The sequence below is a fragment of the Elaeis guineensis genome, chromosome 6, assembly GCF_000442705.2.
Source record: "Elaeis guineensis isolate ETL-2024a chromosome 6, EG11, whole genome shotgun sequence".
Classification (NCBI taxonomy): domain Eukaryota; kingdom Viridiplantae; phylum Streptophyta; class Magnoliopsida; order Arecales; family Arecaceae; genus Elaeis; species Elaeis guineensis.
In genome coordinates this window covers 7942611-7961081 of record NC_025998.2, presented here as the reverse complement: position 1 = coordinate 7961081, position 18471 = coordinate 7942611, and the positions used below count along the sequence as shown (strand labels likewise).

Sequence of the window (18471 nt, the reverse complement as noted above, 5' to 3'; positions counted from 1 at the left end):
TGGTACAGTATTTGATTGGCTAGCTAATATTTTTTTTTTTTTAAGATGAAAAAGTTAACTTTCTTGAATAATGTGCTAGCTTGTTATTAGATGGTGTAAGATATACCTAGTGGAATTGTTCTAATCAATAATTTTTCGAAGAGAAGATGCCACTTTATATCCCCTTGGAAATGATTTCAAGGTCTTCAAACTGAAACAAACGGTGCTTTTTTCTTCATTGCCTTTACTGATTGGCTGATTTAATTTTTATGTTGGTTGGAATAACAAAAAGGTCTCACTTTGGGCTTTTAAAATCTGTCTTCAACCCGGTTCTGTATAGATTCGCGTTAGATCCAATTCCCGCAATACTGATTTGGCCTCTGCACAACTTATCCAATACTTCAACCTTGCTGACCAAAGAAATTCAATGTCTCTCAAAAGATGATTGATTCCGAGCTCTCCTTCATTCTCATGGCCATCTTAAAATCTGTCCTCCGTCAATTTTTTAAAAAACCAAGTACTGAGATATCGCTACGGTAAGAATCGAGGAGATGTATGCATATGCGTGGTCTGGCTGACTCTAATCCGATCCAACCCGCCCGATGTCAAGAGAAAACAAAGGATCAAATATTGGAGTTCGCTCTTAGGTGGTCCGAAATCGGGCAGGATGGTTTGGATCGGCAACAGAGTACGAGCTAGCCTGGAATCAGCGTATTTACCCAGGTCCGCGGACCGCTCTGAAAAGGTGCTCCCCAACCGCCACCCTTTAAACTTTTATTTGCCCCATTCGCCCGGCCGTCGGATGCGCTTGGACTTCCCTTCCCTCGGCGATGTGGCAATCTGTCGGCATGGAAGAAATTGCAATCTTCCTCTGCCGCTCGACAGCTTTATCATGTCTCGCTGCAATCTCGCCAAGACCCCACTATTTTCAAGGGTTCCGAGAGGGTCCATATGCTGGAAATCGGCTCCTGTGTCTGTCCTGGAAGCCCTCGAGAATAGCGCTAGATCGAACTCCCAAACCTTACGAAGCGGTAGTGGAAAAAGCGCTCGATATTTACCCGTGGGATTTCCTCAGAGGATCTTGGAAAGCAGTAGCGGAAAGGAAGCTAGAAGCTTTTCAAGTGGGTTTCATCTGAAGTCGCTGGAAACTATTGGTGGCATGGGAACCAGGATTTTCCAAAGTGGATTTTGTGTGAAAACCCTTGATTCCAGGAATTTCTCGGACGGATTTGACCTGAGAGCCCAAAGAAGAATGCACGTGCTCGGAACTAAGGTATTCTCCAGCGGCTCAGAGCAGAGAACTGTGGATAATGCGGAAAGCAAGACCCTTCCTTGGATAGCAGCCTATAAAGACGGAGAACGAAAGGGGGTGAAGAAAAGGCCTTCAATAAGAAGCAATCGCTCCTTATGGGAACAGTCGGCGGAGAGATATTTTTCCAGAAGTGGTGGAATCCTGGTGAAAGAGAACAGTGAGAGTGGAGATAGAAATGAAGAGAAGCTCAAAAGTACCAGAGGTTTTGCTACAGAAGAAAATTATCAGGAGGTCGGGGAGGAAGATGATGAACCTATTGATGATCCAAGATGGGATAGGATCCAGAATAAGTCCAAGGGCTTTATTGATCAAGAGTCTCGTTTTGAGAAACCACAAGTTCATCAGTGGAATAAGCAAGAGAAATGGGGAAGAAAGACATGGAAAGATGCCACCGAGTCATCAGTTCCTAAAATGGTTGGCCAAGGGGTTTATGGGGTGGGTCCAATTTTGGCAGCATTGACAGCAGCAAGGAGGGAATTTTATGCTCTCTTTGTGCAGGAAGGGTTGGACTTGAGCAAAAACAATAAGAAGAAGGACAAGAAAGCAGTGGAGAAGGTCTTGCAGATAGCTGAAAAGATAGGATTGAAGGTTATAGAAGCTTCTAAGCATGATCTGAATATGGCAGTCGACAACCGACCTCATCAAGGTTTGGTGCTCGATGCTTCTCCATTGGAGATGGTTAATATTAGGGAACTAGAGCCTGTGTCAGTGGAGGGTCAAAAAGCTCCTCTCTGGGTGGCTTTGGATGAGGTCACAGACCCTCAGAATTTAGGAGCCATTATAAGGTCAGCATATTTTTTTGGTGCAGAAGGGGTGGTGTTGTGTGCAAAGAACTCAGCACCTTTGAGTGGTGTAGTTAGCAAAGCCAGTGCTGGCTCCCTCGAATTGATCGAGCTACTGTCTTGTAAGAACATGATGCAGTTCTTGTCATCATCAATTGAGAATGGGTGGAGGGTTCTTGGAGGGTCAGTTTCTTCAAGAGCTATCCCATTAAATGAGGTTGAAGCTGGGTTTCCTACGATACTTGTGTTGGGAAGTGAAGGCAGTGGGTTGAGACCTCTAGTGGAGAGGACGTGTACTGAGTTGATTAGAATTCCTGGATTCATGCCTGGATTGGTTGGAAAATTGGATGCTGAGAAAAAGGATCGGACTAATTCTGGGCAAGATCTTAAGTCCTTTCTTGCTGTAGAGAGCTTGAATGTAAGTGTGGCAGCAGGTGTGTTGCTATACCATCTGATTGGGAACAATAGTCATGTTATAGGTGAGAAACCAAATGATGCCTTTATGTAAACTTGTATGTGCGAGTTGCTTGTTCACCTTAACCAAAAGCACATCTTTTGGTGTTTGCTTGCCAACTTTTGTCAATTAACCATCTGCATATGAAACTTCTGGTACTGCACCTTGTCTTTTTTTTAGAAAAAAGAAAAAAAAATTTATGTCAAAAGATAGATCAGTTGGGACTAGCAAATTTTCTTTTTCTTAATGAGACAATGAACTGACCATGATGCAAGTATCTCAAGAACATGGCATCCAATTTGCAACCTGCAAGAGTTGGTTTTTTTAGCTATGTTATAGCTGTTATGGTAGCAGACTGGGAGTTGTATCATCTCAGAATTTCACCCATCACATTGTATCTCATGCACACAGATGTTAGAGGTGGAAATAAAAGCACTGGACTTGTGGGTAGCCTTGAAATAGTTTTTGCTCACTACTACTTGAATCATCACATTGACATATCGACAAAATATACGAATCTAACCTCAGTCTTAATTGCCCTCAGTATTCTTTGGTTTTTTCCTTCTCTCAATATCCTTGACTTCCTAAACAATCATTGTTCTCTTGTTTTGTGCTGATTTGGTTAAAAGTTAGAACCTATAGCCCACTCTTCAAGCAGGGTGGCTCCCTAGTAATGCAGAAGATCATTGTAGACTGGCATGTTGCATTGTTCAACAAAGTGGCTAGTTGATCTGTTAAGAAGTACTATGTACCTATATCTGTCTTTATCAGGAGACAACAATCAGATGAAGCAATGCTACAGACAGTTTTCTGTTCAGATGCCAGAGTTCACTGATCTAGATTTGCACTGGAAGAGACATGCATTTCTTCAGTGCAGGCACAAGTGAATTGAATAACTCTCCTTTGTTCTTGTGGATTTCTCTTCATTATTTATGCAATAGTCTGCAGATCAGGAGACTCAAGAACTGGTATGAGGAACTATGAGATTGAGTGGAAGCATTTCTATCATAATGAGGTATGTCCTCTCGAAGCCTCCATTCTTAGTCATTTGGAGAGTTTATTGACATGTCATGACCGGCTAAATTTCTACCACCAGCTTATTTCATATACCCAAAAAACGAAAGGAATAAAGAAAAAAAGAAAAGCACTTCACTGTTTATAGTTCTATCATTGCTTTGACTTCCAGAAATTTCATTCAGAGTAATGTTGGCATGAATTGAGTCTAAATTGTACAAGGGCTAAGATTGAAAAGCACTTCACTGTTGTATAGTTCTATCATTGCTTTGACTTCTAGAAATTTCATCCAGAGTAATGTTGGCATGAATTGAGTCTAAATTGTACAAGGGCTAAGATTGAAAAGCACTTCACTGTTGTATAGTTCTATCATTGCTTTGACTTCTAGAAATTTCATCCAGAGTAATGTTGACATGAATTGAGTCTTAAATTGTACAAGGGCTAAGATCGGACTGAATCATGGATCAGCGGATTGGGTGGCAAGTTATGTGGCAAATCACTCTGGTGTTGTTGCGTGGACGACTTACTCTTCTTCCCCTGTTCAATTTAGGCATATTTTGTTTTCTGATATGATGGATTGTACTCAAAGAAGATGGATCTAAACCATCTGGTTCTGCAAAAAATAAAAAATAAAAGAAAAATGAGCATTTGTAAGGTAGACAAATGGAAAATAAAAAGTGCACGTATAATAAGTTTGTCAAGTCATATAAACCACTTACATAGCATTTTAGTGAAAAACATCACATGGAGTAATTTAAGATATTTTTTGTACTATTAATCCACATATATGAATGCCACCATCCTTTTAGCTAGATTTTAATATATGGATGTAAAAATACATAGATTTGTGTCTAACTCCATGAACTCCAAAAGGTCCTTTCCTTTCCTTTAAAAGTTAAAAAGCTCTTAACAAGCTTGTTAATTTTGTGTGCTTGAGGCATATCAGTGATGAATCCTAGAATTCATACACTCAAATGAATCGCAGAAAATGGTTTTCCAAATGGTTTAATGTATAAATAACATGATCAAGTTGGAATTTATGGTGTGAAGGATTGTATGATCCATGATAAATGTAACCTTAACAATTGGGACATGGTTTGATGAGTGAGAAGCTGAAAAGATAGCAATTGGTACAAGGCTTGGTGCTTTGGGTACTAATAATTTGACGATAAATTTTACACACTAAAACTTGTATGGAAATTCTGCATTGGGCAACAATCTGTAGCCCATATTATTTTGGAGCATGACATTTATGGTCCACTATTAGCTGCCCTATATTTGATAGAAAAACAGTTTAATGATGATGGTGACAATGAAGACAATGACTGCACATAGGGTACATATTTCATTCAATGAAACAAATTCATAGAAGTGATCATAATCTTTGAAAAGAGATGTAGGGGATATCTAGTTCATTATTTTATTATTTAATTTTTTTTTATTATTATGAAAGTATGTTTATCCAAGAACAATTGAGATCAACATTTTTTATTTTTACAACAGAAGTTCCAAAAAACAAATCAAGCCAGCTTTCTGATGCAAGGGAGTATATCTCTTTCATATTTTGTTTTCCCATTAAACCAAGCAACTTGTATAGAAATGCAATGGTAAACCTCTCTTTTCGATATAAAATAGCTATTCTATTCTTTGAAACTTGATGAATAAATAAAACCATAAGAATGAAACACTCCTTTTCGCATGTAGTAAATAATTTTTTTCTACATTTTACAGCATAACAATAAAAGAAGGTGTACGTCGAGAATAATTTTATTTAGAAAATATATCAATTAGGAGATCAATTAGGTAACAGAATATTTGATTGAAATCATGATTTATATAGTTCATTGTATCTAGACGGTTCATTGTATCTAGACCTTTATTATATAGTTGATTATATCTAGACAGTTCATTGTATCTGGACCTTTATATATGAGTCTCTTATAACATAAAATAGATATATGAAAAGAGATACAATCATTATTTTTATAGTATACACCAAGATTTTCAAAATTGGTATCAGGCATTGTTCCGATCAGCCGGTGGCATAAATCGGTACGGCCCCAAATTGGATCGGACGGGTGTGAATCGACGAAGGAAGGGACGAACCAGGGAGGAAGAAAAGAAAAAAAGAGAGGAGAAAGAGAAAGGAGGGGAGGAAAGCAGGTTGAGGCGGCAGAGATGCCGCCGGTGGCCACTGGAGGGCTGCACGGGCCTCGGAGGGCTACGGTGGCCACTACGGCTCTGCATTGTCCGCGGGAGAAATAGAAAAGAGAGAAAGGAGGGAGAAAAAGAAAAGGACTGAGGGAGGGTTTGACGGAGAGACCGTCAGAGGGCCTCCAGCTGACCGCTGTGATCGTCGGGCGGCGTAAATGCCATCTGTGACCTACTACCGTGAAATAGGGACAATCACCCCTGTTTCACGGACTTTTTTAAAAAAGTCCGACAACAGTGAAGCTGACAGTGGGTTTGCCGGTTTCACTATTTTTAGGTTTTTTTAAAAAATATTGAAATAGTGAAGCCAACAAACTCATTGTCGACTTCATTGTTTCTTGAATTTTTTTTAAAAAAAATTAAAATAGTGAGCCAACAAACCCACTACCAGTTTTACTATTCATCATTGTTTTTAAAAAATAAGACATGAGGGCCGCGGCTCCGTCCGTACATTTTTCGCCATCCGATGGCCATGACGGTCACCCAATGGCATCGGAGATCCCTATCCACCACTGTCCCCGCCATCCAGTAGCATCTCTCCCATCTCTTCTCTCTCTCTCTCTCTCAAGGCTCCTATCAGGCAACACCGAGCGCGAATGTGTCTGCGGTCCTCCAACGATCTCGGCAAGCTAATGCCGCCCTCCAGAGGCATCGTCCAGTGGTTCCCTCCTCTCTCTCTCTCTCTTTATCTTTTTCTCCCTCAGTGTCGGTGTGTGCCACTTTTCAAGTCGGAAAATCTTGGTTCTCCCTCGGTCCAGTTCGATATGCTCCGAACTGCCCAATTTGGGATGGCTCTAAAAATTATGGTGTACACCTTACTCAAAGTTGGACAAAGATAGTGCCGTGTCAACCATAACGTTGCATCACTCTCACCCTCATATGGCAACAACCAAAATAAAGCAGAAGAAAAGAAAGAAAGAGCAAATGCTTTTGTTATATTTTTCAGACCTTTCATGAGTGCTGCTTTAGAACCCAGAACATCGTGTTGGAAGCCTGAAGTCTCATTTGTGCATTATGTTGCAGCAGTATGCCATGTATTTCATCAAAGCTTGCAACAATTCCTATGGTGACAAGGGTGGAGACAAGGTGCTCATACTTGGGTCCAAGCCCGAGTAGTATTTGATGCCTGATGGTGAAGATCTGCAAGTGCCACCAATCCATTAATAGCAACTAAAACTTCTGAGATTCGCTTGGCTTCTTACAGATAATTTTCCATAGAGAGTGAGCCCTTATGAAGGACATGGAAGTCGGACAAAAGTGTGCTATATCATGCCTCGCTGTAGGTGGTATAGAGCCATACATGAGCGAATCAGACATCACGTGCATGAGGCAATTCGACAACATGAGTCATCATCGTATTTGAGATGTTATGCAAGAGACATGCCAAAGCAATTTGATCATGAAATTGCCAGGACTTACATACAGGGTTTGAGTACAATCTTTGCAGTCTCGCCATCATTCAATGTGACAGCAATCCCTGGCGATGGAGGAAAAACTAATACATTAATGAGTCCTACAACCGGTTGGCAATGAGGAGAGGTTAAATGCATGCCTTCCAGGTGATAAAGTTATCTCTGTTAAGTTGGACAACAATTGAGGGAAGAGTGTTTGGCATATAGATGGTAAGATTTAAAGACAGTGCCATTGAGAAAGTTAGGTTTTGATAATAATGGAGAAAAAAATGACGGAAATCGCAAGAGATAGCTAAAGAAATTGCAAGAGGGGCTATGATACCATGTATGAAGGAAATTGGAGTTATGAAAAAAGTCTTCTTTCAACCTAATTCGGTGAGGAGGTCTGTATATTCTTTTATAGCACCTCTGTTCGGTTGTTTACGATGATGGAAATATGAAACAATAGATTCCACAAATCGTGTTAATTCAAATTTGAATCTGCAAAATTAGTTTCTATAAATATGCTTTGGTAATCTCTTGATAAGCGGCTGCATGATCTTGGAAATTTAATGGATCCAAAAAACATACTTTGCTAATCTCTTGATTAATGGCTCCATGATCCTAGAGGTTTAACAAATCCTAAAAATTGTGCTTTCGAAAAGCATGCTTTGGTGATTCCTTTATACGGTCAACAACTACCAGATGAGGTTCCATCTTCATTATTCTAATTCTATCTTCAAATCAGTATATTTAATTACCGAATGGAAGAAAGGCCTTCTTTGTCATTACGTCTGGCACTTATTTTCCTCTCTTAAATCACAGGTAATCATACCTGAACCTGATCTTTGTGTTTGCTTTTGTCCTAAAATGGCTATGCTGGCAAAGCAATGTGTGGACGAAGATCCAATTTTACAACCAGACATGAAGCAAGTGATGATTTCTCTGTTCCATATTCTGCTTTTGTCCATGGATTGGGAGGCGGCTTTGGCTGGAAACAGCCACGTTTTCAGTGGCCTTGCACAAGGAAGATGACTGTCAATCTTATTCCTCTCCAACAAAGGCATAGGGTTTTTCTCTATCCCCTCCTCCCGTGTATCCTTTGGAGTGTACATTATATTATCAATCCTTTTTCCGGCCTATGAAACGCATTAGCATTGGCGAAGTTATTCTTTATCTTTCTATTCTTTTGATGTCTGTATTCTAAATGAGGTAGATTTGCCAGGTTTTAGCTGCAATATAATATGTATTGCCTGTGCAGATTGGTATTGTTTCTTTCAGTTGTAGTCTTACCATTTTATTTCATTCATTTCAAAAGTAGGCTCGTTTACATTGCAAAAATAGTTATCAATCTATAAATGATAGCCTGTCCACTTCTTGTCATTATATGTAATCCTACCTATGCACGGACTTCATAAAAAAATATACATCAAGCAAATGATATATCTTACTTGAAGCTGCTCCTTGGACCTCCTGATAATGGAGTCAAATTATCATGAAAATTCAGGTGTGGCTTCTTTCTCTATATTACTGTGGCCAGAGTAAGTTACATTATTTCATTTTATATGAGTTTGATGCTATCAAATTTAGTTTTGGTGGGGAAGGTGCAATTGAGCGACCGTCCTGCGCTGAACCTGACATCAGGTATGATTCTCATCCTATAGCCAAAATTTATTTGGCTTCTTGTTCTCCATGCTACTGCTAGATGACTCTCAGGCTCAAGAACAAGGTGGGTCTTGCCATCTGTCATTCAGATATTTTTCTGTTTTATTCAATTCATTTCTAAAAAATGAGCAGACCAAAGTCTAATGCCAAATGGCAACTAATAGAGGCATCTTTGCGCATATTTGTAACTCTATAAGAGCTGAATGATGCTAGAAATGCAGCTCATGCTTCAATAAGTCACCCATTTCTCTAATACGGGTGGATCTTTGTCACTTCATAAATGTTAGGATTTGATGCCTCGAGATTCAGCCCACATTGAGCCCACAGCGAGGTTCGCGGCGAAAAACGGAGTCCAACGAGACCAAGATCACCTGAAACGGAGCTCGGATGGAGGAGATACGAGCTTTTGAAGTCGGCACGATCATCGAGGCGGCGGGGACTGCCGGCGACCGGCGGTGGGTGGCAGCGGCGCGGCCGCAGGCGGCGGCGCGCGGGACCCGGCCGGCGCGGACGCGCGAGGCCGGCGCGGACCCAGGCCCGCGGCCCAGGCGGGCGCGCGGCCCAAGCGTGGCGCAGGCCCGCGCGCGCGGGGCCGGCCCCAGGCCAGCGGCCTGCTGGCCCCTTGCCCCGATCCACCGTGGATCGGATGGTTCACGGCGCAGCCTGTGGACCGCGTGGGCGTTTCCCACGCATTTTTCGCGGTCCACGGTACTATTTCGTGGACCGGAGCACGATCCGACGGCCCAGGAGGCTCCCGGTCTTGATCCGACGGTCCAGGGGGTTTTTTGGCTTGGTTTAGGACTCCTAATCCCTCTCTAATCAAGTTTTAAACCACGTTTAAGCCTTTAAAAGACCCTGATTATGAAACAAAGGGAGTAGTTCAGGTTTCTCGCCGTACGAAGGCCGTACGAACCAGAAGAGAGAGAGAGAGAGGCGACATGCTGTGAGAGGAGAGGAGGCTCCTGGACAGCGGTCGCCAGGCTCTTCAGGGGTTCAGGGGGGTCTCCAAGAGAGAGAGCGCTTTTGTGAGGGGAACTTCAGATGAGAGAGAATTGGGTGTACAAGGGTTGAGGGTGAGGGACCTCTTGTAAATTTTTTTTTCATAGTGAAGTTTGCATGCCCCGTGGAGGCGAGCCCTTTTGTGGCTGATCCACATATTTTGATTATTTTCTTTTTTTTTGTTTCTTCTTTCTTCCTGCTGCATCGCGTGGTACTGAAAGGATCTTGAGAGGTGGTGTCCTGGCCAGACATCCACCCAACAATGGTATCAGAGCAAGGCGGTACAAGGACGCAGATTGCAGTGGTGGTGAGCAAGACTGAAGATGGAGAAAACAGGAACAATCAAGATGGAGATCAACAAGTTTGATGGTAAGAGCAATTTCTCCTTGTGGCAGACAAGGGTGAAGGACGTGCTTATCCAACAGGGGTTGATCGATCTCTCTTGTGCGATGAGAAGCCGACCACCATGGAGGTGCAGGATTGAAAACGGCTACAGATGCAGGCGGTGAGTACCATCCGCATGTACCTGGCGGATGAGGTGGTGATCCATATGCTGAGCGAGACTTCCCCGACGGTGCTGTGGTCGAAGCTCGAGGAGTTGTACATGGCGAAGTCTCTCACCAACACTCTTTTCCTCTGGAGGCAGTTTTACCAACTGCGGATGACTGAGGGACAGAGCGTGCAGGAGCATCTCAGCCACTTCCAGAAGATCCTCACCGACCTCCTCAGCGTTGGTGAGAATGTTGAGGAGAAGACCAAAGCGCTGATTTTGCTGGCATCGCTTTCCTCTTCGTACGAGTCCTTGGTGACTGCTCTTCTAGTGGGGAAGAGCACTATCAAGATGGACGAGGTCACCACGGCGATACTCCAGAACGAGGTTCTCAGGAGGAGAATCCAGCTTCGAGCTCAGGTGTCGATAGCTCAGCTTTGGTGGCTTCTGGAGGTGCAGAAGGCAGTAGACGGAGCGACAGGAGATCGCAACGAGGACGGTCTAAGTCCAGGAGGGACTTGAGCAAAACCAGGTGTTACCGGTGTGAAGAGTTGGGGCATCTAGCCAGATATTGCCCTCAATGAAAAATCGGACGGTGGCTGCTGTAGCGACGGCCGACAGTGATTTAGATGGAGATGTCTTTGAGATATCTGACGAGGTATCTACTTCTTCCCAGCAGTGGATATTAGATTCTGCATGCCCCTATCATGTGTGTTGCAGAAAGGAGCAGCTTGACTCCTGGAGAACAGTGAGGGTACTGTATATCTGCTGGATGAATCGAGCTGTGCGATCAGAGCATTGGGACGGTCAGCTGGAGGACACATGACGGTGCAGTGAGGAGATTGGGGGAGATCCGATACATACCCGATTTCAGGCAGAATCTTATCTCACTTAGCAGACTGGATTCGAGAGGCTACAGGACGGTAGCTGGTGGAGGAATCCTGAGGGTGCTATGCGGCGATAGGATTGTGCTGGAGGGGAAGAAGGGGAGCAGAGGATATTATTACCTGGCAGGGAGCCCAGTGCGAGGTGAAGCTTCGGGAGCCAAGTGGAGCCCAAGCGAGGTGGAGCTCCAGGAGGTGGATCGGGCACGAGATAGGAGACTCGGGAGGACGAGAGGCGACGTCGCAAGGTAAGATTCCTATTGCCGCAGGATGATGCCCCGAGCAGGTCTCAGGTTAGGAGGAGCACAGCATACGACGGAGATGGGATCGAGCAGCCTGGCTCGACTCCATGTTTGCCCATCCATGATCAGCAGGCGATTGCCCCAGGGCATGGGGGCGAGGAGATCCAGAAGCTCTTGGAGTTTGGAGGAGGCCGAATATCGAGTCGAGGTGGAGATTGTTAGGATTTGATGCCTCGAGATTCAGCCCACATTGAGCCCACAGCGAGGTTCGCGGCGAAAAACGGAGTCCAACGAGATCAAGATCACCTGAAACGGAGCTCGGATGGAGGAGATACGAGCTTTTGAAGTCAGCACGACAATCGAGGCGGCGGAGGACCACCGGCGGCGGGCGGCAGTGGCGCGGCCGCAGGCGGCGGCGCGCTGGACGCGCGACCCAGGCCCGCGGCCCAGGCACGCGCAGGCCCGCACGCAGGCGCGGCCCAGGCCCGCGCGCGCGGGCCAGCCCAGGCCAGCGGCCTGCTGGCCCCCTTGCCCCGGTCCACCGTGGACCGGGTGGTCCACGGCACGGCCTGTGGACCGCGTGGGCGTTTCCCACGCGTTTCTCGCGGTCCACGGCACTATTTCATGGACCGGAGCGCAATCCGACGGCCCAGGAGGCTCCCGGTCTTGATCCGACGGTCCAGGGGGTTTTTTGGCTTGGTTTAGGACTCCTAATCCCTTTCTAATCAAGTTTTAAACCACGTTTAAGCCTTTAAAAGGCCCTGATCGTGAAACAGAGGGAGTAGTTCAGGTTTCTCGCCGTACGAAGGCCGTACGAACCAGAAGAGAGAGAGAGAGGCGGACATGCTGTGAGAGAAGGAGCAGGAGGCTCCTGGACAGCGGTCGCCAGGCTCTTCAGGGGTTCAGGGGGGTCTCTAAGAGAGAGAGCGCTTTTGTGAGGGGAACTTCAGATGAGAGAGAATTGGGTGTACAAGGGTTGAGGATGAGGTCTCCTCTTGTAAAATTTCTTTTTCATAGTGAAGTTTGCATGCCCCGTGGAGGCGAGCTCTTTTGTGGCTGATCCACGTATTTTGATTGTTTTCTTTTTGTTTTGTTTCTTCTTTCTTCCTGCTGCATCGCGTGGTACTGAAAGGATCTTGGAAGGTGGTGTCCTGACCAGACATCCACCCAACAATAAAAGTGACTCACATAAAAAGAGAGATGAATTCATGCAAAAATGGAGATCGAGTAAGGTTAAAATCACCACTGGAACAGCACATATGTGGCAAATCGGACTCTCTTAGCATAAGGAAATCAGACTACCTTGGAAGGCAAACTCCTGGAGCTCCAACAGAAAGCTTGGACGATGACTACATGCTTCCTACTCTTGAAAAAGAAAATAAAAGGAAAAAAAAAGAGCCATGCTTCTCCCTCCAAAACTGGAGAGCATTGTTGTATTTATTAGTCAACCTAGGCTATGTCAAACATCAAAAGAAAGCTACTCCAACTACTAGAAACATGGTGGACATACCTCTCCTGAAATCGTCCGGTTGGATGACCATGCTCCCGAAGCTTTCTTCGGATGAGGCCAACTTCACTTTCGAGTGCATGCCTCGCTCTGCATTTTCTGTAATGCTGCAGCTTTGCTTTTAAATTCTTCCCCCAAATCCGATTACAACACTTCACCCCCCCCCGCCCCTTCAACCAACCAAAAAAAAAAAAAAAGGGAAATCCAATAACAACATGCATTAGATGTTTTTGAGCTATTAACACCGCGCTTGAGGTCTTCCTCGTGGCACAGAGTTTCTCACAGCAGTGAGTGGTGATGCTCCTCAACTTGGGAGAGTCACTTCTTCATGGCGGCAGCAAGAGTACCGGCAGCAGTCTCATTTGGGGTGCTTCCTCTACCGAAATTGGCAAACTACAGAAAGAGGATATTATATGATAGCCTTCATGCAAGATGACTTGGCTTTCTGATAACACCATGCACCAGACATAAGCCCGGATTGCACGGCTTGCTTTCAAATGCTTTTCCTGGGCCCGCTCCCTCGACCCATGCCCAGCTTGTCTTATAAAAAGACTGCACCAAAGGACCAGCTTCACGGCAACCTCCACCTTTGGATTGGTTGCGCCCACTTTAGGTTGCCATCATCCAATTATTCTCCAATTTATCCATTCAATGACTTGAAATATAACAATGTGACAAAAGAATCAGATCCCATCATCCAAATTAGGGATTTGTTGGGTCCCTTAGGACTATTATATCCAAAATGAAAAAGAAACTCTGCCTTATCAATATGGTGTAAGAATTTTCAGTTACTTGGAAAGGGTGAGTAGCTGCAGAATCATTTTGAACAGCCAAAAAACTTGCTTAGCAGTTACATGGAATAAATGGTTTGGCCTCTGGGCCAAAGCCACTTCTAGTAGTGGCTTCCTGAATTGAATGTATCAGGTTGATCTTCATCAGAAAGAATGCACGAGCTCTTCTAAGCATACCTCATGACAATGCAGGTCTTGTTGCAATTGGCTGTCTGTTAGGCCAGAACCTTTCTGTGGGCGGCCTCAACGACCTAGCCGTGAGGTAGGAGAAGTGAAGAGAGGGAGGCAGGGCCATCATTAGCAAATGAAATTTAATGATGTTGGTTCATAGTGAACTTGAAGTTCCAGGTGGCCGGTTCTTCTGGTTCTCAGATTTTTCAAGGCCTCCCAGTTTTGTCGGCAGGTCGAACAATCTGTCAACTTCTTTAGGGATAACAATCTTGGAATATCATTTACATATTGTGTTTATGACTATGTGCAACATTGAAGTATGTATGTAGGTACTGGTGGTCGTGTTTGTTCCACCTCATCTTTGTAACCAGTTCTTCTGGTTCTCAGATTCTTCAGGGCCTCCCAATTTTGTCGGCAGCTCGAACAATCTGTCGACTTCTTGAGGGATAACAATCTTGAAATATCATTTACATATTGAGTTTGTGATTATGTGCAACGTTGATGTATGTATGTAGGCTGCTAGTGATGGTCGTGTTTGTTCCACCTCATCTTTATGCCCACATAAAGAGTAGATTCCCTGGCTGAGCTTCTCTATTAGCCAGCCGAAAGGGAGCCACTGAATTAAAATAGAAAAACAGAAGCCTGAACACAAATATTTTCAAGTACTAACCAGTGTGATGAGAATCCAGAAACTCCAAGGGCAGAAAAAGATTTATTCCCCTTCTTTTCGAGGTCTAACACGAGCATCACCTAACAAAGCTAATGTCTGCTCATCAATATAAGCTTACAAGGCCTCATTTTGGAAAATTAGATCTTGCGTGTCAAAATCCATGGTGCATTTAAGATGTCGCCTTTACCCATGGAAATATTATTGCTCAAGCATGGAATAAAGTTGCCAGCCACGAAAAGAAAGAGAAAGCATGGCAGATGGCAATTGGAATTATTCCAGCGCCTCCTTTCATCCCCTAAACAACGTAGATGCCTTTAGATTTCAGACTGCAAGCTTGATTCAGATGGACATCGTTTCTTTGGAAATATTGGACGTCAGGCCAATCCTATATATATTTTCCCCAGAGGCCCTTCTCCTTCCGAACCTACAGAACTGAAGCAAGTAAGAACCAAACGAAGCATGGGTTGCTGCAGTCCAAAAACATCCTCTCCGATGAGGCAAAACAGCTGCAAAGAAGAAGTACTTCTTCACATTCCAGGAGCTTCAGTCCACCTTCTGGAAGACAGAGAGGTATTTGAGCTTGCCAGAGGAGACTTCACCATCCTAAGGATCATTGAGCAAGATGCTGTTCTTGCTACCATTATAAGGATTGGCTCCGACCTCCGGTGGCCCCTGACCAAAGATGAGCCCGTTATCAAGCTCGACCAAGTCCACTATCTCTTTACTTTGCCGGATAAGGATGGTGGCTTCTTGAACTATGGAGTCTCATTTGCCGCACCTGATGGCCGCTTGGCTTCTCTTGATATGTTTCTTAAGGAAAACACATGCTTTTCTACACCTGCGGATGCTTCTTCCACCATGAAACCCCCACCTTCTTATGATGTTTATTGGAAGGATTGTGCACCGAGGGTTGAAGATTATAATGGGGTGTTGGCGAAGGCAATTGCTGGTGGGACTGGTGAGATTGTGAAGGGGATATTTAAGTGCAGCAACGCTTACAACAGTCAGGTAATGGAATTCTTTTCTTTCACTTGTCTATCCACTTGGTTGTGTTATTTCTGGAGAACACGTGATCACTTGAAAATCCTTTGATAATGAAGAAAAGTTACAACTCCATGAATTAATGAATATTATGAGTTTGGTTCAATGATTTATTGTCATAGTCGTAGATTACCTAGGAAAAAAATATAAAATAAGAGCATATTTCAACTTTTTAGTACGATTGATAGCTCTGAGAGAGATGAGATGAGGGCACTTATTGATAACAGAGCATTGTTCTAAGTTTATCTGTGGCATAACATATATCACTAATGCAAACTGTTGATACAGTGACATAATATTTTAATAATGATTTTGATCACCTTCCCCATTCAAATCATTAACTCTATGATCAAAACATGCTGGGCTGTACCAGTATGCTTTTTTACAGAAAAAGACGAGTTACATTGCTCCCCATCATAGTTATTGCCAAATAGTACAAACATGTCATAAATAGCTGCAAGTGGTTTACCGGCATCCATCTGGATGTTCCAGAACCATAAAAGAACACAAACAGAAGGAACTTAGATGACCCAATACTTACCAGCTAGGGTTGTTGGTGAAGTCCTTGGGAGTTGTTACCTTAACTTGATTTTCAGCTGGGTTTCCTTCTACCCTAGTTCTCAGAAAAAAAAGAAGATAATTAATTCAGAGATTTCTTTATTCAGATGATGAACTAATTTACATGTCAGAAGAAGCAAAATTGTGAAAAGATTAATGTATGGTATGAAGCAAAGCTATCAAAGTAAAATTAATGCAACCTTTTAAGTCATTAAGCAATCAAATGGATGAAATCAGCAGTCAATTTCTGATCAAACTCAAAGTTCTTGCTAATCATTTCTCTTCTTATACTCTATTTTATATTACACATTCCTCCGTTGCTTCTAAATAATATAAAATTAAAATTAAAAAAAAAATGCAGATTCAGAAAGGGGCAGATCTGATGCACCTAAAGCTGTGGGTGGCCAGAACAGTGTATTTGATGGAAGGGATAGAACTGATAGAAGTTCTGAAGCCAAAAAAAATCGTGGCGAAATCAATAAGAGTCTCCGAAGGTAATTAATCAAAGAAATGTTATTGATGAAAGACTTCAGCAGTGTGCGTATAAACCTCTGTAAGACTGTGGAGTGGTGGCTAGAGTTTGAGTCGGAATACCTGATAGGCCACTGTTTACAGCAGCATAAGTGGCTTGATCACATGGTCTGAAATTTATATTCTGGTGCTTATAGGTTAAATTACCCTAATATCTTTTCAGGGTGAGGAAGCTGTCAGAAATGACTGAGAAGATGAGCAGGTCTTTGCTGGATGGTGTTGTTCTGGTCACTGGCTCTGTGGGCGCACCACTTGTTCGATCTAAAGCTGGAAAGTGTTTCTTCTCTATGCTTCCCGGAGAGGTTCTCCTGGCCTCATTGGATGCTGTTAGTAAGTGATACATTACAATGTTTCAGGTCCAAATTGTTCGTTTTGGAGCTTAGCATCAGCATGGTCTGTTCAGCCTGGGCTACTAGTACTTGTCCATTTCACAATTCTAATCCATAACCATCCAACCAAAGATAAAGTTAAAAGAGGAGCTCAAAAAAGGCTGACACATTTTCTTATGCTGGATTAGCAGTGAAATAATTTATATGGCAGTCTAATATGTAACTTTTAATTGCAGACAAGGTTTTGGATGCAGTAGAGATTGCTGAAAGAAGAACAATTGCTGCCACCTCTCATGTTGTTGCAGGGGCTGTGTATAAGAGGTAAATTAGCCATTACCTTTTTCCCCATATTGCAAACAAAAAAAGAAGCTTATTCCCAATTAAAGCAGACCTAAGTTTCTTCCCTTCATCAAAATTTCTCACAAGATGTGAGTGCTGGTCTGCTGGAGCAGTATTAAATCATTAACTTTGGATCAAGATCAAACATATGGCATGTGGAGGAGAGGAGAGAGGAAGAGAGATCCAACTTGCCTATCAGAAAGCTTTATATTTGAGATTAAATGTGCTCTCATAATATTTTCAAGACTAGTGTGACTAAGTGTTTGTTCTGGTCTGCCTTCTATCTTATCAGTTTTTATGGGTCTTAGGTTTGGAGAAGGTGCTGGAGAGGCGACCGAAGATGCGTTTGCCACAGCCGGCCACGCCATTGGAACAGCTTGGAACATATTCAAGATGAGGAAAGCCCTCAAGCCTTCTTCTCTTCCTTCAACTGTAGCAAGGAATTGTTTGAGGAAGTAACTGATCTAATAGCACCTCTACTTCATTCCTGGAAGTGGATATGCGTGGTTGATTTGGCACTCTAAAGAAGAGATGTTATATGTGTGAAGAACTCAATGTAACTATAAAATATTAATGACCCACTTTATGCTATGTTCTTGGCATATGGTTCTGATTCAGTATGTTTCATCTTACCTTTGTCAGAAAGAAAGCAGAGAATACTTTCTCAGGGAGAATAAGCCAGCCCACCTTGCATGGATGGAATGGCCACTAGCCATTGGCAACGAGATTCGCGCTGTCTCAGCATAAAAGGCTAGCTAGGTTCCGCTGAATTCAATATACAAGCTTAAATAATTTCGGCAATTGGTTGCTCGCCAAGATGGGCAATCATTTCGGCGATGCCAATATAATATCAAGTTATAACGGACTCGCACTTTAAACCCGATCCGGTCCAATGTTTTTGAACACCAGTAAACCGATTGGGATTGACGAGGTGAATTTTGGATTGACGACGCCTTATGCCCGCCACGCCGAGATTTAAATCGAAATAAAATCCCATGCCCCTCGTTCACTCCCCGAAGCTTTGAATTCGGGGTGTTGTTCGTGTTCGTTTGGGTTTCTGGCACCTTCTCTTCGCCTTTGATACTTCGATCGGTCCACCACGGCTCATTCT

The 18471-nt window shown here is 43.4% G+C and overlaps 1 protein-coding gene and 1 non-coding gene across 2 annotated transcripts; both read left to right on the top strand.

The window, feature by feature from the left end:
* Positions 1 to 637: 637 nt before the first annotated feature.
* LOC105036574 (uncharacterized) lies at positions 638 to 2685 on the top strand. The gene has a single exon (XM_019847646.3). It carries the CDS (start codon positions 647 to 649, stop codon positions 2579 to 2581), a length of 1935 nt encoding a protein of 644 aa, XP_019703205.2. The 5' UTR covers positions 638 to 646; the 3' UTR covers positions 2582 to 2685.
* Positions 2686 to 14533: 11848 nt separating this feature from the next.
* Positions 14534 to 17990, top strand: LOC105047444 (senescence/dehydration-associated protein At4g35985, chloroplastic). Its single transcript, XR_012142006.1, has 5 exons — positions 14534 to 15570; positions 16523 to 16655; positions 16856 to 17022; positions 17258 to 17342; positions 17669 to 17990. It is a non-coding gene; the product is annotated as a senescence/dehydration-associated protein At4g35985, chloroplastic (transcript).
* Positions 17991 to 18471: the final 481 nt, after the last annotated feature.

Bases quoted from the DNA above. Each gene is read 5' to 3' on its own strand.
- LOC105036574 (XM_019847646.3), top strand. From the start codon at position 647: ATGGTTTGGATCGGCAACAGAGTACGAGCTAGCCTGGAATCAGCGTAT.